Source organism: Oryx dammah, unplaced genomic scaffold, assembly GCF_014754425.2.
Source record: "Oryx dammah isolate SB20612 unplaced genomic scaffold, SCBI_Odam_1.1 HiC_scaffold_26, whole genome shotgun sequence".
NCBI classification, from domain to species: domain Eukaryota; kingdom Metazoa; phylum Chordata; class Mammalia; order Artiodactyla; family Bovidae; genus Oryx; species Oryx dammah.
This window is the reverse complement of record NW_024070210.1, coordinates 51,519,970-51,543,234: the sequence shown is the minus strand read 5'-3', so window position 1 is coordinate 51,543,234 and position 23,265 is coordinate 51,519,970. Positions and strand designations below refer to the sequence as shown.

At 43.3% G+C, this 23,265-nt stretch overlaps 1 protein-coding gene across 1 annotated transcript in view; it reads left to right on the top strand.

Annotated features, from left to right (window-relative positions):
* Positions 1-23,265, top strand: part of MYO1E (myosin IE) — a 215,323-nt gene that overhangs the window by 151,678 nt on the left and 40,380 nt on the right. Inside the window, exons 13-19 of the mRNA XM_040226636.1 lie at positions 1,805-1,891; positions 3,019-3,186; positions 4,150-4,235; positions 6,827-6,908; positions 12,061-12,167; positions 16,064-16,162; positions 22,680-22,824. Of these exons, the coding sequence (XP_040082570.1) occupies positions 1,805-1,891; positions 3,019-3,186; positions 4,150-4,235; positions 6,827-6,908; positions 12,061-12,167; positions 16,064-16,162; positions 22,680-22,824 (774 nt within the window). The remainder of the gene's footprint in view (positions 1-1,804; positions 1,892-3,018; positions 3,187-4,149; positions 4,236-6,826; positions 6,909-12,060; positions 12,168-16,063; positions 16,163-22,679; positions 22,825-23,265) is intronic.

The window sequence follows — 23,265 nt, the reverse complement described above, 5'->3', positions numbered from 1 at the left end:
GATTGCTATAATAAGGTACCATCAACCAGATAGCTTAACACAATAGAAATTTTTTCCTTTCCCAGTCCAGGAGGCCAGAATTCAGAATCAAGATGTTGCTAGGGTAGCACTCCTCCCAGAGACTACAGGGGAAACTCTTCCTTGCCTCTTGCAGCTCAAGGTGCTCCTGGCATTCCTTGCCTTTGGGCAGCATGCCTTCAGTCTCCGCCTGTGTCTTCTTGTGTCCATTTTCTCCCTGCGTCCAAATCTCATTCTCTCTTCTCTTAGAAAGATACCAGTCTCTGGAATTAGGGGTCACCCTAAATCCATGACAATTTCATTATGAGATTCTTAGCTCATTATATCTTCAGATATCCTATTTCTGGACATTTTAGGGTTCTAGATGGACACAAAATCTTGGGGGACACACTCAACCCACTGCACACACCCGAGGCTGTCTGAAGAATGTTTATTCATGGAAGTGTTCATGTGTCTGCTTAGGAACACCAGTGATCAATAGTTTTCCTAGGAAACTCTGCCCTGGAATTCTTCCACTCCTCAGAGTAGCTAGAGCCAAACCCCAAGAGTGGACATGGTGGAGACTGAGATGGGAGAAGGTTGGGTCACAGAGGAACTTGGTAGGGCATGGCGAAGACTTCAGAGGAAGTATGATGAGAAGCCATTGAAGGATTTGCAGTAGAGTGTGATGCCATCTGATTTGTTTTTGACCAGTTGGCTTTGACTCTTTGCACTTAGACAGGGCAGGCTGAGGCAGGGGAGGACAAACAAGAGTGGAAGTTTCAAAACCAGACTCCCAGGGAGACTGAGCAAGAATGGTGAGGCGTGGACAGTGATGGCTGCAGCAGAGGTGAGGCATGGACAGTGATGGCTGCAGCAGAGATGGGGACGTGATCCCCTAATGAGGGGGTCAGATTTGGTATATATTTTGCAGAATGAGTCAGTGTGACTTGCTCTCAACATATTTAGCTGAGGAAAGAGGAGTCGCAGATGATTCCTACCTTTGCAGCTTGAATAACAGGACCAGTGGGGAGACTGTTTACTGAATGGTAAGATGAGGAGGAGAACAGTTGGTTGGAGATAGGGATGTAGGGCCAGAGCACTGCTGAATGTGGTAGATATGAGAGGCCTGTTATCCCTCTGAGTAGAAATTCCAGTATATGAAATGTATGTGACTCTGGAACTCAGGGGGCCAGTCTAGACTAAAGAAACACTTTCAGGTGTCATTAGCCTAGAGGTATTATCTTAAGCCACGGAGTTGATTGGAATTACCTAGAGAATAAGGTTGAGAAAACAAGGCTGGGAGATTGAGCCCTGAGAGCCCCCATCATATAAAGATCAGGGGGTAGAGGGGAGAGCCAGCAAAGGATGCTAACAAAGCAGGACTGGTGAGGAACGAGGAAAACCAGGAGCATGTGATGGTGTTCATCATGTTTAATGAGCAACTGACCTGAATGAGGGGCCTTCCTTCTAAGTACCTAGATGCTAATCTGTACTTCTGTTCTCTGTTAAGTTCAAAGAGATTATTTCAAAACTGGACCTATGGGTTAAGCCATTTTTAATTGCCATCTTTGTATGTCAAAAACAATTGTATGGAAGCAATTTTATATGGTTCTAACCAAACATAAAAATTACCAAGCAATGAAATTCTCTTTTCCTCTTCCTCTTAGAAAATATTAGTATTGCTAGTTTTTATGGAAGAGATCCAAGTTTTTCTTTCCTGATGATTTATGTGCCTGTGATATCCTAGCTGAACTCTAGCTGGTCTTCACTGAGTCAGTGAGAATTCCTGCTTTTTGTCCTATAGGAAGAATATGTGCAAGAAGGCATTAGATGGACACCCATTGATTACTTTAATAACAAAGTCGTATGTGACCTCATTGAAAACAAAGTTGTAAGTATGGTCTGGTGTGTCTTTTCACTGTTCACAGGTTTACACTAAAAGAGTTTTTGTTCTCTCTGTCATTGTATTAGAATAGAGAGAGTGAGAGCTCTGACTGAAGAGAGGTTTTTTTTGTTTGCTTATGTGGCCATGCCTGGCCTTTGTTGTGGTATGTGGGATTGAGTTCCCTTACCAGGGATTGAACCCAGGTCCCTTGCATTGAGAGTGCGGAGTCTTAGCCACTGGACCACCAGGGAAATCCTCGATGCAGAGAGTTTTAGCAATTACATTTATTTTGCTTCTACGTATATGTGTGAAAGCAGGGTTTTATTCTTACAGTTAATATATACATGTGTATATAAGCACATTGTCAATTTATGAAGGGAAGTCATTACTGAATTTTAAGAGGAGACAGTTATGACTTATGTTGATGGCATAGTGTATGAAGAGACATAAAATTGGCCCTGCCTTCCAGACCATTTATACAACTTCTAGGACTTTAGCCCTAGAAATTATTCAAAAGAAAATAAAAGGGCATAGACACATCTGTACAGTACTGTAAATGGAAACTGGAAATGATGAAAACATTCATAGAGAATTCAGTCCTTAAATAAATTATAGCACACAAAAGCAGGGAAATAGAGCCATCAAAATAATAAGTACAAAGCCTGTGTAAAACAGGAGGATTATTTATAAACTAGTGCTATGCAGAAAAACTGATATATGATAGAATGTATCCAGTATGTAACTGTATTATCTATGTCTATATGGGTAACAGGCTGAAAACAAACATTAAGAAATGAATTAGCGTCAAAGAAAAATGGTTTTCTTTAGAGTTTTAAAAATCAACCTAGTACAATAAGAGTGAGCAGATAATGATCGTTCTGTGTATGACTTTGAATAGAACCTTGGGAAGTTGAACTTTTCTTTTTGAAAATGGATTTTGTTCCATCGTTAGATCTAAGAGGTGGCTCCCATTTGGGATTATTAATAGCATCCTTCCTCAAAGGGAAAGACTGACTTCCAAGATGGTATCTTAAGTCTCGGGAGCTGTTTCCTTGCTTAAGGAAAGACCTAATGAACATGGTATGTTTTAGAACAGTCAGTGAACTGGGGCTTTGCTTTCTCGGTCCCATCAGAACCCTCCTGGAATCATGAGCATTCTGGACGATGTGTGTGCCACGATGCACGCAGTGGGTGAGGGGGCAGATCAGACACTGCTCCAGAAACTGCAGATGCAGATTGGGAACCATGAGCACTTCAACAGCTGGAACCAAGGCTTCATTATTCACCATTATGCTGGGAAGGTATGGCCAGGGAGCAGGGGTTCAACAAAAGGGAAGTTACCTGTATTAAGCCTTTGGGTCTGTAATCGGTTTTCTCATGAGGCAACTGAAAAGTGTCCATATGGTTTTGTCTGCCTCGCTGTGTTTTATTGACCCATCATTCATTCATTCAACATGGGGCTTATGAAATATTTGGAGAGACAAACAAAAGATCGTATACACTGCTGCGTGTTTTTTAACATGAATCACCCTTATATAACATAAGCATGAATCAGCATATATATTAACTGCTGAAGGAATGAGTGTTCGTCTTGCCTCTTATGCAAGCCTGCATTTTTTTACTTGCCCATCTTCCTTGGGAGTATAAATGAGGACCAGGGGTTTGTTCTTATAAAATGCGTGAGTACTCTGTGTTACTGCATTACCAGGCTGGTGATACACAGATAAGTAAACTGAGGTTATGATATTCGGAGACTTCACAGGACTATGGAAATTCACTGGTCTCACTCTTCATCCCAATTAATCTCTTGTTAACCAGGGAGGATCGTTGAGCATGAGGCTGTAGCTAAATTGATCTAACACCATTCATGAGAGAAATCAAAAAGCCTCAGATGACATGGCCCATTGCAGTGGTTTAGTGTGCACAGTTTCATTTTATTCCATCTTAGCTAAAATTTAGGGAAAGAATTCAGTGTATTATTTACACACCCGTATATCTGTAGAAGGACTATGTAATCGTGAGAGCTGGGGGCCTGGCGATGTCTCTTTTGGATCGTGTATGCAATCAGCATCTCCAGGCCATCACCAGCTAGGTCATCTAGCAAGTAAAACATGCACAGCCTTAATGTGACATATCAGGATGAAAGCGCATTTGTTACATCTGAAAATATGCATATTCCGTGAAAGATAGCCATGCTGGCTTGGATGTTTTGTTCAATGAAATATTTAAAAGATAAAATTTGATTTCTTTCCATTCTTGGCAAGGTATCCTATGACATGGATGGCTTTTGTGAGCGGAACCGTGATGTGCTTTTTATGGATCTGATCGAGCTTATGCAAAGCAGTGAGCAGTAAGTGTGTTTGCCTTATCTGACACAGGGGTTTGATCATTTTTTAGTATTAGGACAAACTTGTGATGTGTAAATGTCAGCAGTTTGGGCTTCCCTGATGGTCCAGTGGCTAAGACTCTGTGCCCCCAATTCAGGAGACCTGGGTTCAGTCCCTGGTCAGGGAACTAGATCCCACATGCCACAACTAAGAGTCCCCATGCTGCAGCTAAAACTTGGTGAAGCCAAATAAATAAATATTTTTTAAAAATAAAAAATAAATGTCAGCATTTTGCTTCCTTGTGCTGTTAGGTCTGAGTTATCATTAGACAATTTGACTTCTTAAAATAGTTATCCCCCCAATCTTAGTCTCTCCCTTATCCTTAATACGCCCCACCCCACATTCTAAGTGCCACCTGCAAGCCCTTCAGGGTCTCCAACTTCATCATGTTCAATGGTATTATCTAGAAGAAGTGCCCATCCTGGGATTGGGTTGGGATAGCCACGTCATCTATGAGTGGAATAGTCTGGTTCTGTGAAACTTTGCCCTTGGAATATCATCCTACGAATTCTCCTCAGTCACTCAGTTTTTAAAAATGCTGATGGCTTAGCTACACCCAAGTTAACCTGAGTTGCTGAAGCACTTGAGAAATGGCTCGAGAACTCAGGGAAGGACGCTCAGAGATCCATTCTAACTCCCCAGACCTTGACTAAGCCATGGTCATAGCAGCAGTGGGAACACCACACACCGCCCCCGCACCCCCCCCGCCCCCTTGCGAGCTGCTGGAGCCCTGAGGACCAGCTTTGCCATGTCCTTTCCTTCCCTGTTGCCTGCAAAGGTCCCCATGGTCCTGGGTAATGGATGTCAGGCATCATTTTCATGATCAAGCCTCTCTATGCCAGGCAAATACAATATTGCACAGTCTTCCAGTTTTTCAAGTTTTAGAGCTTCCTCCAAGTAATAGTGTCCTTTTAGTCTCTTACTTCAGATATCATAATATCCGGGTTAACTGCTTTAATCAACAGTTGCAAGCATGATTATTTTCTAGAAAGGGGGGACTTCTATGAAAGCAAAACCGAGTTTCATTTTTGGTCCACAGTTCAAATTTCTGCTCTGTTTAATCCTCTACCCCTCCCGCCAGCCTCCACTCCTCCCCAGCCCGCATCTTCCCAGGCTTGTACTTCCTTGGCACTCATACCCCTCACTTCAGAGATTTCTTCATTCAAAACATAAAACATAAAAATCTATCTGCTCTTAAAAGGTCAGATAAACCACAAGTCCTGGCTTGTGGGGTTTATGATAATTGGGTGCAGACATGCTTTCAGAGATTTTTTTTTTTAATTATTAAAATTACTGCCAACTTCAAGAGCTGTTGATGCTTCCATCTAAAACTTGTGTCGTGTAGACATGGTCTGTTGTTTAGAAAACACATGTGCTGTAAAAATCTGTAATTGTGTCTGGTGAGGTTAAAAGTAGATTATTGCTGGGAAGACTTCCTGGAAAATTCATGATGCCCAGGAAGTCACCTGAGCTTCCCTGGTGGCTCAGATGGTAAAGACTCTGCCTGCAATACAGGAGCCCCGGGCTCAGTCCCTGGGTTGGGAAGATCCTCTGAGGAGGAAGTGGCAGCCCACTCCAGGATTCTTGCCTGGAGAACCCCGTGGACGGAGGAGCCTGGCGGGCTACAGTCCACGGGGTCATAAAGAGTCGGACACAACTGAGTCACTAGCACTATTACTGCTACTAGTAAGTCACTTGGGAGGAGTTTACATGGATCACGTTCATTCCATCAGTCAGTCCGTCAGCGAGTATTTATTGAGCGCCTACTGTGTTCAGGGTAGAGGTCATGCTCCAAACACTGGGTGCACTGCAGTGACTAAGACATTGTCCTTGCCCCGTTCCCTTTGAGGCAGGCATATCAACAGATGCAGCCCAGTGACACTTCCTAATGAAGACACATTCAGCCAGCAAAGCATTAGTGAATTCGCTTCACTTAAAATTGCTCATACTCAAAAGCACAGTTCGTCAGGGTCTTTTGCTTGAAGGAAGGGATGGTAGAAAGAATGGCCTATTGGCATCTAGTGGGCAAAGGCCACTGATACTGTGAAACATCCCATAATGTGTAAAGCACACCCCCCACCCCACCCCTGGGTTCCCAACACAGAATTATCCAATCCCAAGTATCCTTAGCACCAAGGCTGAGAAACCCTGCTTTAGAGCAAAGCAGAATCTGCATTGAATCTGGACAGTTCACATACATCCTCCTGCTATGGCCTATCTTATTTAACTCAGCAAATTCACACTCAGCCCTCTCTGTTGTGTCCTGCTGCCAAGGTGTGTCTCAATAATAGTGGGTGGAGAAACATGAAAGGCAGAGTTTAAAATTTTATTTTTATTTTCCAAGATGTTTCTGTCTTAGAATTCTTTCTCAGTGTTCCTCTTGTCCACTGCTTTATCTTCCTAAGTCTTGATGGCCTGTGCTTTGAGTCAGGTGGCCATTCTGTAGTCAAGGTTCTGTGCTTCTGGATGACTCTCACTTCTCTATGGAAGAAGGTGTTCCAGCCCCAGAGGTACTTGTTGATTGTTAATCCATTCTCTCTCTTTTTTTTTCCAGACCTTTTATAAAGTCTTTATTTCCGGAAAATCTGCAAGCTGACAAGAAAGGGCGCCCAACTACTGCCGGAAGCAAAATAAAGGTTTGTTCTATTTTGGGAAATTTATGGATTCCTGTAAGAGGAAGGATTTTCTGGGATTCGGGAACCATACCCCTGGGCCAGGCTGAGGTCAGTGAGATGCAACAGATTGGTTACAGAAGATGGCCAGAAGTGATGTTGCTGCTCAAGAAAGGCTTACAGGATGCTAGCTGGATTTGACTTGGCTATACTAAAACCCCAAAGGGATATTAAGTACCTCGGAGCTTAATAGTCAGCAGATGATAATCAGCTACTTTCTAAGAGGAAATGGCTTTGTGCTGAATCTAGGAGAATTCACATTAATCTATCAGAGAAATTTTATGATCTAGAGCCATATTTTGGATTTTGATGACAGTTTTCCAGACTATACCCCAAAACTCCGCCAAGTACTTTATACGTACCTGAAATTCTACTGAGCCTTTTAAGGGGAATTTATGCACCTTCCTCACTGGACCTTGCAGGCCCTTCTTTTTGTGAATTACAGGCATCTTGGCCCCACAGTATCTCAGAATCAAAGGAATTCTTAGTGTATCTTTTGTTCTTTTTTTTTTTTTGGCTGTGCCTTGCAGTGTGCATGATCTTAATTGCCAGACCAAGGATCAAACCCATGCCCCGTGCATTGGGATCTTGGAGTCTTAATCACTAGACAACCAGGGAAGTTCTCTTAGTGTTTCTTGGAAGCCTCTTGTGGGGTGTGCACTGAATTATCAGAGGCCTTGTGTGATAAAATTGTCCCTAACAACACTCTGAATTTAAAGGTTGTGTTGAACATACTCCATCATGTAATTTTTTAAAAACCAGTCAGTAAACTTTTTCTTTTTTAATTATACCAGATGAAAACACTTTTAAAATTATATATTTATTTAAATTTTTTATTTTATATTAGGGTATAGTCGATTTACAATGTTGTTTTAATTTCAGGTGTACAGCAGGGTGATTCAGCTATACATATCCCATATGGGTTATTGCAGAGTATTGAGTAGAGTTCCCTGTGCTATACAGTAGACCCTTGTTGATTATCTATTTTACATATAGTAGTGTCCATATTAAAAATGTTTTTTTAAAGAATCATACTAATTAAATACCACCCTGTCTTTATAATCAATGGGATCATCAAGTGATTAACAGTAGGGCCCTGGGGTTCATCATTAGTGTTCAAATCTCTCACCACATGATTGCCAGAAAATTACCTAAATTCTCAGTGCTTCTTTTGCCTTCTCTGTAAGGTAGAGATTTTAGTACCTGATCTCAGGGGGGATACCGTGGTAATTAATTTCATAATCCATCTAAGGCACACACTGCCTGAAACAGAAGAAACACGAAAGTATAGGCCCTCACGTTATGTATCCCCCATCTGTCCCCTCCTTCTCTCCCGTGCTGCTTCCTCTCTAGAAAATTCTCAGTGGACACTCGATGCGCCTGGGCTGACTCCCCACCTGGACTGTCCTCCCCACACCAGCTGTACAAGCAGACCCTCCCTGCCCTTCTCACGCTTCTCAGTGACCCCAGCCGCCTGGACACAGTGGTGGTTCTTGTCTCTTCTGTTCGCTGGCTTTTTCTTCTCTGAACAGTTCAGGAGAATGGAAGCCTGCCTCCCTAGCCTCTGAGGACACAAACACTGTAATGTCACAGCAATAAGGCAGTCCCATCCAGAGGGGCCTCGGGTTTTGTGGAGGAAGTCAGATGCAAGCCGGGTCTTGAGTTAGAGGGTAGAGTCCCCTAGGGGATGAAGGACAATCCTGTTCAAGGAACTGGAGACATAGAATGTCCTGGGACGGAGTTTGGATGGAGTTCCCTGGGGCAGAGAGGAGGTGCAGTTCTCACAAAGCCCCAGATGTTGACCTCTGTGCACGGCTCTGACTCATGCCATCACTTCTGGCTCCTGGAAGAGGATTCACTTGAGGCTGGAAACTCTGGTCACAAGACTGTCACACATTCACCTCCCCAGATCATCAGGGCTGCAGTGACTCACTTTCAAGTGGTCTGGATTCTCAGTCCAGCTTGTTTCCTATAAAAAGGAGTACAGGGGCAGGGGCATTTTTCTCCTCCTTGGAAGACTTGAACCCTTTGCCTCCTTCTTATTCTTATCTAGTTGAATGCTCAGCATTGCCCCCTTCCAGGCATACTCAGAATGTTCCAGACTGCTATGATTGGGGGAGTCAGCAAGCTTGTTTAGGGAGACTGGACTTTACATATTCTCACCTCCAGTGTTCCCTTCTTGGTGAACCATGTGGCCTCTGGCTGTCTGATGTTCTGCCTCCACATAAGAGTGGGTCTCCCTGTTTTATGTCTCATAAGTCACCTCTTAGAGATGCATAGCTCTGGCCCAATCTCTTACATCTTTCATAGCCTCAGTATTTTGCAGATGCTAAGCATCATCTTTTTAAAAAAATTTTTTATTGAAGTATAGTTTATATACAGTGTTGTGTTAGTTTTAGATGTACAGCAAAATGATTGTTATACATATATATGTATAACTTTTTTAGGTTCTTTTCCTTTATAGATCATGACAAAATATTGAGTATAGTTCCCTGTGCTATACTGGAGGTCCTTGTTGGTTATTTTATATATAGTAGCTACATATCATCTTAATATCTCTGAGGTATAAGTGTTTAAAGGGATCCTGCATTCCTTAGGAGAAAAATTAACGTTCGAGGTAGTTTTAATATTGGGTATTTTATGTATTCTAAGTCTTTAAAATGTGAAAGTATTCTGTAGAATTTAATTTATTGAATATTTGGTGAGAACTTCCACTATCTTTGTTTGTAAAGCGTATTCTTCATTCAATAACATGTGATTGTTGAGGCTTTCCTAAATTCTACGTTGTCATGGCTAAAAGGGACCAGTTTTGAAATTAGAGCCAAAGGTTGATGCTATTGGGAGATAGAATGGAGCTCAGAGTCGGCAAAGTAGACTGGGCTGGCAGCTTTATCTAAGTGGGCCTGGCCTCTAAAGGAGCAGATGTGACAGGAGACGCAAGTGCCATGAGGTAACTGGACCGATAGACATTGAACATCCATTCCAACCTGCAGATCGAGGCAGTAGAAGTATTCCAGTTCTGCTTAGTTTACAGATGGGCAACCGTGGTCCAAAGAAATTTAGTGACTTGTCCGACAGCTTGCAAAGAGCAGAGCCAGGATCCTAGTTCAGACTTGCTAACAATCTACGTGGAGGGTAGAAGGAGGAGCTGTCCCCCCTAAGGAGTGTCACCTTTGCTTACTGTTTGGTCTGCATATCTTGATGGCCACGTCTGCTCAGCAAGTAGCTTTGGAAGCTTTCTGTTCTAAGTCATGGGCTCTTTTTGTCTGGAGTCAGAGTAAATTCAAACTGGCTTCCCCATCACCTCTGGGGACATCTACAGTTGACCCATAGCTAAGTACAGGATAATTATGATGGTTAAGATAAATTCTTGTTTGCTCAAATTAATTATCCCACAACCTAAAGGCTTCTGTCTAATCCTAGCCCTCCCAGCTAATTCCTTTTGGTATTACAATAAATTATTCATTATCTTCCTTAGGAAGGAGGAAGGCATTGTGGTTAGGGAAAAAACTTGCTAGCTCACAGACTTGGGTTCAAGCCTCACTGCTGTTGCTTACTAATTGTGTCATCTCGAGCAGTACTTTATTTAAGGCCCGGTTTTCTCATCTAAAAAATGCGAATGATAATTGTGAGTCATAAATAAGAAAATCCATGTGTCTACAAATGAGAGTTTGTGTGTGCCCGTTCTTGGATCCACGGGGTGAAGCATTTTCAGTACATTACTATTTTGAGCTGGAAAGAGCTGTGTCAAGTGGCATATAAACTTAAGTCAAACTTGCCCCTGTGTTTTCAACTTGCTAGGTTGAAAAGAGATGCTCTTAAGTGCTTAGGACTAAATAGTGTGCCAAGTTATTCTTAAAAATAAGAGTTTGGGATTTAAAAAAAAGATGCAATCTCTCATCAACAAGGAAGATAAGTCAATTTACATTTTTATCATGGAGCTTTGCTTTGCTCATACAGTCTCTGCACCTTTGCTCTGAATTCCAAGCATTGCAAATAATGCCATATTCTGCATATCTAAATGGAGAACTTTTGCTTCGAATACACTGGAGTTTTTCTCAAGGGTTTCGGATTTCCCAAACCCTTGAAAATAGAAAAGTCCTAACTGAAAGAGGGTTGTTTACTGCAGGCAAGTCCCTTCTGCTGACTTGGTAATGGTTTTCTGGCTTTAGAGATCCTTTCCTCTATTTTCTTTTAGAGATTTTCTCTCTTCACTCTGATTTGCTTAGAATGAGAGTTTGTGTGTGCCCCGTTCTTGGATCCACGGGGTGTGCTCAGCTGTGGGGATAGAAATGCTGATGTGGGCTCTGATGTGTTTTTCATTTGAGATACTCATGATTTGAAATATGTCATAAGCAATTTTAACCCTATTTATGTGGCTTTTTCTGCTTGAACCCAGTTCCGTTGTGGGTGCCCAGTGTGCAGGTAGTGAGGAATGATTTTACATCGAATATTTTAGTTTGTGAAGGAGTAAGTTTCCTGCTACACTAAAAGGGCTCCAGGTCAGCAAGTCTGTAAAAAGACATGCTGAGGAAGAAGATGAATGAAATGGCATAATAAAGGTTTATGAATTCTGAAGTTGTTATGTGTCTTCCACCTTTTAATTGTGACTTTCCATCATTTTATTAAGATGATTCTTCATTGGTTGGATTGCTTGGAAAGAGTACAGGGGGTTCTAACGATTTATTCTTGCAGATAATTTGTGCCCCACCTCTCCCTCCAGAGTTTATAAGAAAAATGTATTTTCAAAAGCCCTCAGTTGATATGAAATTAACTAAAGTTGTTAATAATTAGCGTGCTTTCTTATTTCTCTTAAAAATTATGTGTCTGGATATACTGGGTTTGGGGGATTCTTTTTTGCTTTTATTTTATTAACCATACTAAAAAGGCCTCATTGTTGTCAAAAATTTAATTTCAAATGCACTTGTGAGTGTTCAGATCACCGTAACAATCAGTAGAGCTTTGAGACAGTATAGTATCCCTGAGTTAAATCTAATGAACAAACCGTCATGAGGATGAATTTCTAGCTGTACATTTGCACACAAGTCTCCTTGGAAAGCTGATCTACCTTAGAGCACATTCCATGTTTCTAAATGATGTTATTCTTCCTTTCCAGAAACAAGCCAATGACCTCGTGAGCACCCTGATGAAATGTACACCTCACTACATTCGCTGCATCAAACCCAACGAAACCAAGAAGCCCAAAGACTGGGAGGAAAGCAGGTATGGCAAAGGCGCAGGTGGAGGTCAAGGGCAGCCTCAGCCTGTTTTCCCACTGCTCAAGTCAGGCCATCCAGCCTCTGCCCCAGGCAGGAGCGGTTTCAGTCATCTTCAGATGTGTTTTATGTCTTCGTGTCTTAACTTCAGGAAGAAGCCTATGTATATATCATTTTCCCCTCCTTGTTTTTTCCTGAAATGTTGGCGGTGCCCTTCAGTTCAGAATTAGCGATTTATAATGTTGATCTTGGCTAGTCTGGGGGCAAATGGGAAAAAGAAAGCAAACCTCAGCACAACAGAGTCAGGATGGTTTTCAGATTAGTTTAGGCCCTGTGTAGACATTCTTAGTGCACTCGGCTCCTCGTCAGCACCCACAGGATGTGGCCTGGAATGCTGAGCTCAGGGTTGCAGGTGGGGTTCTGCAGAGCTAGTTAAAAAGTGATCTGTCGTTTAGTTGCTTATGTGGGCAGAGGGGCTGTAGGCTCTGTAATCCCCCAAGCCCGGTGCTGATGTGCAGCGTGACTAGAAGGGACCCAGCCCAAGGGAGATGTGTGACATATAAGCAGTGACCATGTCCTCCCTGGCTTCCGAGGAGTCCTACGTCACATCCCTCCTACACCTGCCATTTAGGGATGTGGCCTCTGCAGGATACAAGGGGGATGATTGAGTAGGAAGTTGTTAAGATGATGACTGGAGAATATAGGTTTTGTATCCAGCTGGGGAAATTCCTCCTGTCCATAGGAACACGGGAAGCAGGGCTGAAGAGGGACCCTGTGAGTGCCTTGGACTAGAGAGAGAAGTCCTACCACTGTCACCAGATGAGATGGACTTGAGCATACTGGTGTTCCCATTCATACTAGAATTCATGCTGGAATGCCTATCTTTCTTCCTTTTTTCTTTTCTCTCTTGGAAAAAGCAGACTCTTCTAGGTATCAAGTGACTTAGTCAAGGTTAAACTCCAATGGGACGACCAGGATGAAAATTTCCAGCTGCTCATCACCTCCCCCGAGGGACCTACAGGGTTCATTTCCCATCTCCCCAGCAAGACGCTTTCTAGCCCACAGCAGACAGACAATGCTTGATCATTTCCAGGGAGGAAAAGATAAATAGGAAGGAAAACTCCCAGGTGCGAGCACTTGCTGTCTGCAAATCCTTCTTGGTATTTTCACACTTTGTGGTGCAGCCTAAGACTGTTTTTCTCACCTTAAGGTTCTGCTGGGATGTGGCAGCCTTCTGTTTGGTTATCTCACAATATTCTGAATAATCTCATCAATAAATGCGGATTCCTAAAACATCTTTTTTATAGAAGTACTCAAATTTTTCGATTTAAAATAATCTAAGACTGTCTTACAATATTATCTGTAAATGACATTCATGCTCTGATGGGAAACCCATTCCTCCTGGGTCATCAGCTCACCTTTGGATACCTCTTGCCACCAGCTGGTACTGCAGCCCTTCTCTAAGTCGGTTTTACTCCATTCGGCCATAAGAACCATTCTTGGGACTCTTGTGTGTGATGGCTCTTCTGCTAGTTCAAGGCAGTTGCCAAGTTTTATCTGGGATCTTCTCTTCTGTGAACTCATCACTTAGCCACTCCAGCCATTCCTTTGAAGGCGCTGGATGTGGAATCCAACCTTGCCCCTTCTTGGTCATTCCTCTGGATGTGCTTAAATTGCCCTCTGCTTTTTTGAACTGTACTACACACTTTTTCCTTTGATGTCAAGAGGATAACAGATGGAAAATGTCTGGGGGGTTTTGCCTTCTGACACTAGTTCTCAAACTTGAGTATGCATCAGAGTATCCTCTGGAAGGCTTATGACAGGGCCCCATTCCCAGAGTTTCTGGGTCATTGAGGCTGGGGTGGGGCCTGGGGGTGTGCATTCTTAACAAGCCCCCAAGTGATGCTAGTGATGATGGTCTGGGCCTCATATTTGGAGAACAGCTGATCTAGAGCTAAGTTCTAGCCTAGGATTTGGAGGAACTGTACCCTGTGCTGGTCTGTCACCAACTAGTTTGAGTGAAAGACTTCATCTCCTGAGTCCTCAGTCCCTTCCTCTTTAAATAAGAGGGTCAGGCCAGAGAGGGACTCCTTCGGTCAGACAGAATGAACACCCCCAGATCTGTTCCCCGGTGTCTGTCATCCTGCCTCTGCCAGTCTCTTCGTCACTCCTATGCTCACTTACCCACACTCACATCTCATGCAGACACACACTGAGTAGAAGGGTGGTGTCATCGGCAGCCTCCGAAATAAATTACAAGAGTCTAGAAAGCAGAGGGATTGCTAAGAAGTGCTGGAGCCCATCATGACTGAAAACAGCTCACTTATCCTCAAATGCAGTACCTCCCTGGCACGCTCCTCCCTGCCCCACATATTCCGCTCTGCTGACAGGCACTCTAATGCAGATATCTTGCAGTAGCTGCTGGTTGGAAGTTCCTCAAGCATGATGCCACCTTCTCAAAATCCAAACTGAGTCACTGGAATATCAAAGACTGGAGAAATGAAGACAGTGGTACATTTTATTCAGTAAATGTTCATAGAATTTCCCCCAATGGTGCCCCCCTCGCTTGCTTTTTCTTTTTTTTACATCACATCCCTTATTTGAATTTCAGTGAGGAACTTCCTAACATACACTCTTGTAAACTGGTGTTACAAAGACTAAGGTGTTCCTTAGTCAAATGTTGATTTGTGTTTCCAGTGGGATGGCATCCTGGGATCTGCCCTCATGTCCTTGGTCAGGTTTACTGTGACAGATGGTTTCGCTCTGGGGCTTTCCCGGTGGTTCAGTGGTAAAGAATCTGCCTGCATTGCAGGAGACACAGGAGATGCGGTTTGATCCTTGGGTCGGGAAGATCCCAGAAGAGGAAATGGCAACCCACTTAAGTTTCCTTGCCCAGAAAAGTCCAATGGACAGAGGAACCTCGTGGGCTGAGATCTCTGGGGTCAAAAAGAGTCGGACAGGACTGAGCTACTGAGCACGCCTGGTTTCACTTCATCTGTGAGCATGAAACGTCAGGGTCCATGGAAGGGCAGTGTGCTTCATCAGCAGGGATCACACGTCAATTGAAGTTCTCGGCGGACAGGGTTACTCATTCCACAAGTTTATGGCGTGTAGTTTATTTTTCTTTTCCTGTTGGAAATGTGTCTTCATTTGGCTTTGGGCAAACTGCCTGCCCTGGATTCTGAATTACTGCCCTGGTGGAATTCTCTGGCCCTAACCTTCTTGGGTTAATGGCTGAGGACGGTCTTGAAAGAGGACTCCTTCTGAAAGGAGGAGACAGCTTACTCAGGAGAACAACAGGTATTGCCAGCCTGGCTGATGTTTACTGAGGAGTGATGGTGCTCCAGGAATATGTAAAAAACATGGAATTTTAAACATAACACAATATTAATACTTTGAACCAGTTGTCCGGTTGACAAAAATTTCCTAATGACTGAAGTTGTAGTGAATGGAGCAATGCTTCCACGCAAGGTGCATTGTTTTCCGAGAGATTCATGAGGAAGGAACATTTCTTCTTGAATCAATGCGTGATGCATTCCCTGCTTCAAAGCTTGGGGTGTAGCCAGTATTTGTGTAAAAGACTTAAAATGAGCAGATATCTCTAATTGACAGCAGCATGTGTAATTTCCTTAATGGAGAAAAGGTCGATGGTGAGTTTGGGATTTGGAGGATGGGAAAAAGGAAAATTATTTTCCTGACTCAGGTTTCTACCCCTTTGGTTTACCAGATATGTGTGAATATTGTATAACCTGAGGGCCAGCTCAGACTCAGATTATTATGATTTATAATCTTTTTTAATATGCTTCACTGAAATGTGGAATTGGGAGTTTGTGGGTATAGTGGGTAGGAGAATAGGGTGAAAAGATTATCCAGTCCCATCTTGGCTCCCTCTCTGCTTTACAGGGTAAAGCATCAAGTAGAATACCTGGGCCTCAAAGAGAACATTCGAGTGAGGAGAGCTGGTTACGCCTACCGGCGTGTCTTTCAAAAATTCCTGCAGAGGTAAGACTGGTGACTTGGGACTCTTTTATGTTTTAAACAGGTTTATTGAGATATAATTCCCATATCATACAATTCACCCATTTGAAGTATGCAATTCAGTGGCTTTTAATATATTCATAGAGTTGTACATCCAACAGTGATGTGATAGACATCACATTTGGCTCTTATGAATAGCAAATAACGTGTCCATCAGTGTTCACATACACATTTTTATGTAGGCATATGTTTTTATTTCTGGCATTGCCAGATCAAATGGTAATTATGTTTAACCTTTTTGATGAACTGCTCTATGTTTTACAAGTGGCTGTACCGTTTTACATCCCCACCGACAGTGTTTGAGGGTTCCAGTTTATGTGCATCCTTGCCAATATTTGTTATTATCCGGCTTTTTGGTTCTAGCCATCCTGGTTGGTATGAAGTAGTTTCTCACTGTGGTTTTGATTTGTACTTCCCTAATGGAAGATATTCCTGAGTATCTTTCCATGGGCTTATTAGCTGTTAGAGAAATGTCTGTCCAGTCCTTTGATCACTTTTAAATTACTTGTCTTTCTAGTATTAAGTTATAACAATTCTTTTTAGCATCATTTATTGTGAATAAATCATTTTAAAGCATCATTTATTTTAAGTAAAATCAAATATTTTGTCTGTTTAGAGAGATACATCAGTTCAGAAATTCATGGTAATTGTGGCATGGGGAGAGACTGACATGTAACTGACGGAGCAAATTAATAGTGTGGAGACAATTTCAGGAAAATATTTAATAGCTTAAGGTATTTAACCTCAAATTTTTTGTCCAAACATAAAGTTAAACTGATTTTTATATTTCTATTAAAGTACATTTGGCAAGATCTGTGCTAAATTGTTCTTACTTTGTGTTGTTTTTAAAAAGGGTAAAATTCAGTGTTCTTAAAATACTACATGATTCTAATTTCTCTAGTGATTCTAAATTAGTGGAGTTTCACTGATGTTCTACATTTATTTAATTTCCTTTATGAAAGAAGAAAGCCATATTTACTGTTTTAATCAGAAAATAATTATTTCTTCCTGGTATATGATATAGGAGCAAGATATAAGAACATTTTTAAATTCAGACTTTATGTGACAGAGAGGTTTAGGAAGAAGAACTTAATTGCCATCTTTGAGATCCAGTATTTCTAATAGAGTAGCTTTCCCTTTGAGGATGTTGTTTCTTCTGCTGGGAAATAGGGGCTAATCTACTGGTTATCAATGTGGGTCATCGTCTGTGGAAGGTCACTGATGTGGAAGGTCAGGAGAGGCTTGGCCAAAGTGTGGATCGTTCTGTACAGGAAAACTTCATTGATTTTTCTCCCTACACGTTCAAGATTGCTGGTGATTTCGGAGGCTGATTAAACTAGGAATAAAACTCACCATGAGGGCTCTCTGAATTAAAAGGCCCACTACACCTCTAGCGTGAACCCAGCAGCGTGAAGTCTTTAGGAAGGTTGGGAGATAAGTTGGGAGTGCTCTTGCATCACTGTAGCAGTATCCATTTGCTGACCAGCAACTGAGATGTTAATTATGAAAGACTTTGCTCTTCTTTAAACAGATGGCCAGCACTAGCTTAGGACAGGATTTCTCAGCCTCAGCTGTTGACATTTTGGTTTAGATGAGGCCTTGTGTGAGGCTGTCCTGGACATTGTAGGATGTTTAGCAACCCTCTTGGCTTCTACCTACTAGATGCCAGTAGTACCAGCAATGCCTCCATCCCACCCTTATTTTCCCCTAGCTGTGATACTCAAAACTGTATCCGGACATTGCCCCATGTGGCCTGGGGAGACAAAGTCAGTTGAGAGAACCGTGGCTTAGATTATCATTAAGGTTCTTCACAGAACTGCATTTCTTTGAAAATACCCTTTTTTAATTAAGAGGGAAGAAAGTTAAATACAGAACACAGTGAATAAGAAGTATTTCCTCCAACTTGCTTTAATTTCAAAAGGCTTGCCCTCAACAATTCCAAATGTTTCTAGTTTTATTCTCCTTCAATATTTTTTCTAGACTTAAACAACTTTTTCTTTTTTATGTAAAGTTCCTTTTTAACATTAATTCATTTTTGGCTGCCCTGGGTCTTTGTTGCTTTGCACAGGCTTTCTCTAGTTACAGAGAGTGGGGCTACGCTTCGCTGTGGTGCACGGGCTTCTCCTAGCGGTTGTGTTTTTGCAGAACGCAGAATCCAGGTGTGCAGGCCTTGGTGGTAGTAACCCATGGGCTCAGGAGTCGTGGCTCACCAGCTCTGGCGCACAGGCTCCACAGTTGTGTCACATGGTCATGGTTGCTCCGCAGCGTGTGGGATCTTCCTGGAGCAGGGATCGAACCCGTGTCCCCGCATTGGCAGGCAAATTCTTTACCACTGAGCCACCAGGGAAGTTCCTGTGCTTAAAAACTCTTTATTCGATATTTTCAGATTCTCTCTAATTGGCATTGCTATTGAAAATGGATCCGATTTTTTTTTTTAATTTTACCTTAATTTTTTTTTTCTTTTAAGAAACCGATCCCTTCCTTCCATATTATTTTAAAACAATCTGACAAACTTGACTTCCATAGGCAGTGCTGTGAGCTCCGCCACTCTGTGGGGAGCAGGAAGTCCACGCTCTCAGCCAGATTGTCTGGGGTGCCCTGAGCAGGCTGCGTTACTTGTTTGCAGCAGCTCCTTAAATGAGCTGTGAAATGACCTGGATCTAATATCCAGACCTCTCTCAAGTACCAGGCTAGCTGCATGGCTGCACAAGTGGTACTTTCTTGTGTGCCTTCCAGAGTCAGCGTTTAGTGCGTATCTGTTATGCCCTTTGTGTCGAGCGCCTTTTTCTGAAATGATTTTATCCTTAGATGCCTTCCTGCTTAGCGCTCCTGCTGTGGGCTTTTCCTTTTAGAAGAGACAGACAGGCTTCCCCGTCTTACACACAGCAGACTCTTGATGTTGTCATATTTTTTGTTTTGTTTTGATTTGAAAGTACTGGGAGGATAATACAGAGTTCAGAAAGAAAATTTGTTTTTCAGTATAAAGTATGTGTTTAGTCTCCTACACAAAAATGGCTACAAGGCCATATATCTGTCAGTGGGCAAGGAATATTTTTCCAGAGACAGTGCTGTTTTCCATAAGGTGTATGAGTCTGGGGTTGTAACAGGATTTGTCCATCCATAAGGTGTATGAGTCTGGGGTTGTAACAGGATTTGTCCAGAGTCTGTCAGTCACTTTCTCATCCTGTGATCCACTGGAAGTAACTGAATCAGTTTATACCTTTATTATCTCAAGCACGGAGTGTAGCGACTGTCCTATTGGCTCCCAGGACTTTTTAATGTCCTTGGGGGTCAGACACATCCTTAAATCCAAGTATCAGAAGCTGGAGATCACAAGTTTGGGCCGTGTTTCCTCTGGGGAGGAACCATTGGATTGGTCATCTGGGCAATTACAAGAAGCGTTGCAGGACTTCCCTGGTGGTGCAGTGGTTAAGAATCCACCTGCCAATGCAGAGGACACAAGTTCAATCCCCAGTTTAGGAAGATCACACATGCCTCAGAGCAACTAAACTTGTGGGCTACAGATACTGAGCTCATGCTTTGGAGCCCATGTGCCGCAACTACACAAGCCCGTTCACCCTAGAGCCCATGTTCCCCAATTAGAGAAGCCACCACAATGAGAAGCCTGCGCACCATACCTAGAGAGCAGCCCCTACTTGCTGCAACCAGAGAAAGCTTGTGAGCAGCAACAAAGACCTCGCACAACCAAAAATACATTAAAAAAAAATTTAAAGGAGCCTTGCAGACTAGGGGCAAGGAAGGGAATTCTAGGCAGCGACAACAGCCAGTGCAAAGGCCCTGGGATGAAATATTGGTCTTAAATTGAAACCACTTGATGAAAAGGGTGTAAGTCATTAGGCTCATCTCTGCAAAATTATCATAGGCACCTATTAGGCCACATCCCATTGCCTTGTGAACCCATTCCTACCAGTATGTCCTGGAGAAACATGAGTGAACTGGGTGTACTTACGTAGTGAGAGAACATTGTACTAGAATTATGCTCTCGTCTCTCCAGTGAAGTACAAAAGGAAATGAGGAGAATGCTGCCAGTCTTCCTAAAAGCAAAGGGAACCACCACAAGTGGTCCGTGGTCAAAGGGACAGGCAATTCCCATGTCTTTCCCAGACCCAAACTCTGATAGGTCTTGTCAGGAAAAAGGAGAAGAAAAAGTCTCTGGAAACCAAGTTCCTTACTATTAAAACAAGAGAGAGAGAAATACAGTATTATTTTAATAGGGGATTGATGTGAATTGCAAAGAGGTACCTATTTGTAGTTGCACAATAAAAATATTTTGGTTTATCATTTTGATTGGATTAAAGCAAGCCAAGCCAAATTGCACTCTTAGAAGAAACGTGTCACCTTGTTGGTCTGCTCTTTGCTTTTGCACCCATACCCTGCGTGAGCTTTCTCCCTCCTCCCTTTAGATTGCAGACACGTTACTACTTCTTCACCACTGAGATCCCCAGTAGCATCTCTGCGGTCAGCCATTTCTATGAGGCTTAATCGGTGTAGCTGACTTTATTATGCCACATATGAAATGTACTCATGCTAATATGTGGCTTCAGGTAGACATTTTCATTTTTAAGCTTTTTATCTCTAATTAGTGAACAGGAGGATTTGCTTCTCAAGGAAATTTATATTATCAGGCCGAACGTGGATATTTAGGAGGAGCAGAGAGGATCCCTAGAATCCCCTTAGTCCCAACCAGCCGGCTCTGTGTGTGTGATGTGCCTGGCTGTGTCCTCTTAGAGAGCCCAGGATCCTGAAGGCACTCTCCTTGTCAAGGTTCCCTTCTCCCTTTGATGCCGTTAGTGAGTCTACTCCTCGTAGGAGCTTCTGGGAACAGAGGAGGAGGGGGGCTTCTTTAGTGGCCTGGGCCCATTCATTGCTCATCTTCCAGATGTGCCTGCACAGAGAACACACCCTCCAGTTCCTCACCCATACTCTCTAATTTCCCCTCCTTCCCGCCATCCTTCTCTCCCTTCCTTCCACCTCAATCTTTGGTACCTTTTGCATTTGACATTCTGTAACAGGCTTCTGTCTCCCCTATTAGATTAGCCTCTTATATAATTGGGCTTCCCTCATCGCTCAGCTGGTAAAGAATCTGCCTGCAAGGCAGGAGACCCTGGTTCAATTCCTGGGTTGGGAAGATCTGCTGGAGAAGGGAAAGGCTACCCACTCCAGTATTCTTGCCTGGAGAATTGCATGGACTGTATAGTCCATGGGGTCGCAAAGAGTCGGACACAACTGAACAACTTTCACTTTCACTTACATAATTTTCATGTTTCTAACATAGACATATGTAGTAGACTGTATCATCTGTGAAGGAAAGGTTTACACGTATACTAATCCATGTCTTGTATGTACTGCTGTGATGAAAGAAACAGTTTGGGGTTCAAATCCCAGCTCTGACGTCTGCTAGCTCAGTAGCCTTGGGTAGTTCTCTATTTTCCTCTCTTTCCTGTTTTGCAAAATGGGAAAACCAGCTGACTGAGGTTGCTATAGAGATAAAGGAATCTACTGCACCAAGAACAACACCTGATGCAGAGAACACCCTTTAGTTACAACAGGTTACTCTTTCCTGCCATGTTCCTGGCATTGTATCAGGTGCCAGATGTGTGGGGTGAGCCCCACAGATATGACATCCCCTCGTGGAGCTCCTATGGGGGTGGCATAAATTACCCGAATAGGTACAGACATGACTATCGTTACAAATTGATATATACTCTGAAGGCAAAATATTATTTTCTATGAGAGAAAATAGCAAAGGGGACAGTTTTTGCGTGGGTTGTCCAATAAGGTTTCTATGGAAGCGTCGTTGAAGTTCGGACCCTCCCCGCTACACCCCGACCCCTGGGTAGGAGCCAGCCCTCTGAGGGGTTTGGAGTCCAGCACATCTGCCAGAGAGGATAGCATGGGCGAAGCCTCTGAAGAGGGACTGTGTGTGGGAAGAGGAGGCCATCCTCCCAGGAGTGGGGTGAGCCAGAGGAGAGCAGAGGTGAGACTGGAGAAAAGCTGAGGACCAGTCACCAGGGCCTCCTGACTCAAGATGCAGAGAACTCCACAGAAGAAAGCTGATCCGTCGTAATCATAACAGCTGCTTATGGGGAGCTCCATAAAACTCTTCACGTTGACTGTTAAGTGCTCCCAAGAAATCAGGGGAAATCAATGTTGAGAAAAGACCATTTTTGATTTTGCCAGAAGAGTGTTGTTGGTGACCTTCAGCAATGCTATTTTTAGACAGTGGTAGAAAGGAAAAGCAGATTTTCTCCAGGGCGTTAGCATGGAAACGGTTGGAGAAGGAAAGAGTAGGTGGCGGCTCTGAAATGGGCATACCAGACCCAGTGGGTTTTTGCAGTTGTCAAGGTCTGCGCCTGAGCCTCGGAAGGGAGGCAGGGGGATGGCTAAGACTCCAGAGCACTGGGTGCCTTTGGGGGGCGTCCAGGCCAAGCCTGATCCTTCTCTCCCGTTTTCCTCACAGGTATGCCATCCTGACAAAAGCCACCTGGCCCTCATGGAAGGGGGATGAGAAACAAGGCGTCCTGCACTTGCTGCAGTCCGTCAACATGGACAGTGACCAGTTCCAGCTAGGGAAGAGCAAGGTGTTCATCAAAGCCCCCGAATCTGTGAGTTTTCTCTGGCCACGCCTCTCCCTGCGGCCCCCCTCTCAGCCCCCTCCCCACAGTGAGGCTGGTTTCTTTACTTCTCCTGTGTTTCCTGTCTTAAACGTCAGTTCCTCAAAGAAGGACTTCCGCTACTCCGAGTCTGTGTGGTTCATGCCCCACACCCTAGCACCTTTGGAGTCCTCAGCTTGGATACAAAACTGTCATCACAAGAGCTTTTCTTAGTACTTATCTCTCCCATTCTAGGTGGTCATTGCCTTGAGGTCAGGGTCTGTTTGGGAGCCTTTGTGTACTCAGAGCTTCATGAGGAAAGTGGCTCAGAGGAGGCGCCCAGTAGTGTCTCAGCTAATAGGTACTTCCTTGCCCAGAAAGGAGGCTTGGGTTAACCTACAGCCTCACATTGGTGACACCAGACAAAGCATGTCACACAAAGGTGGAGCAGAG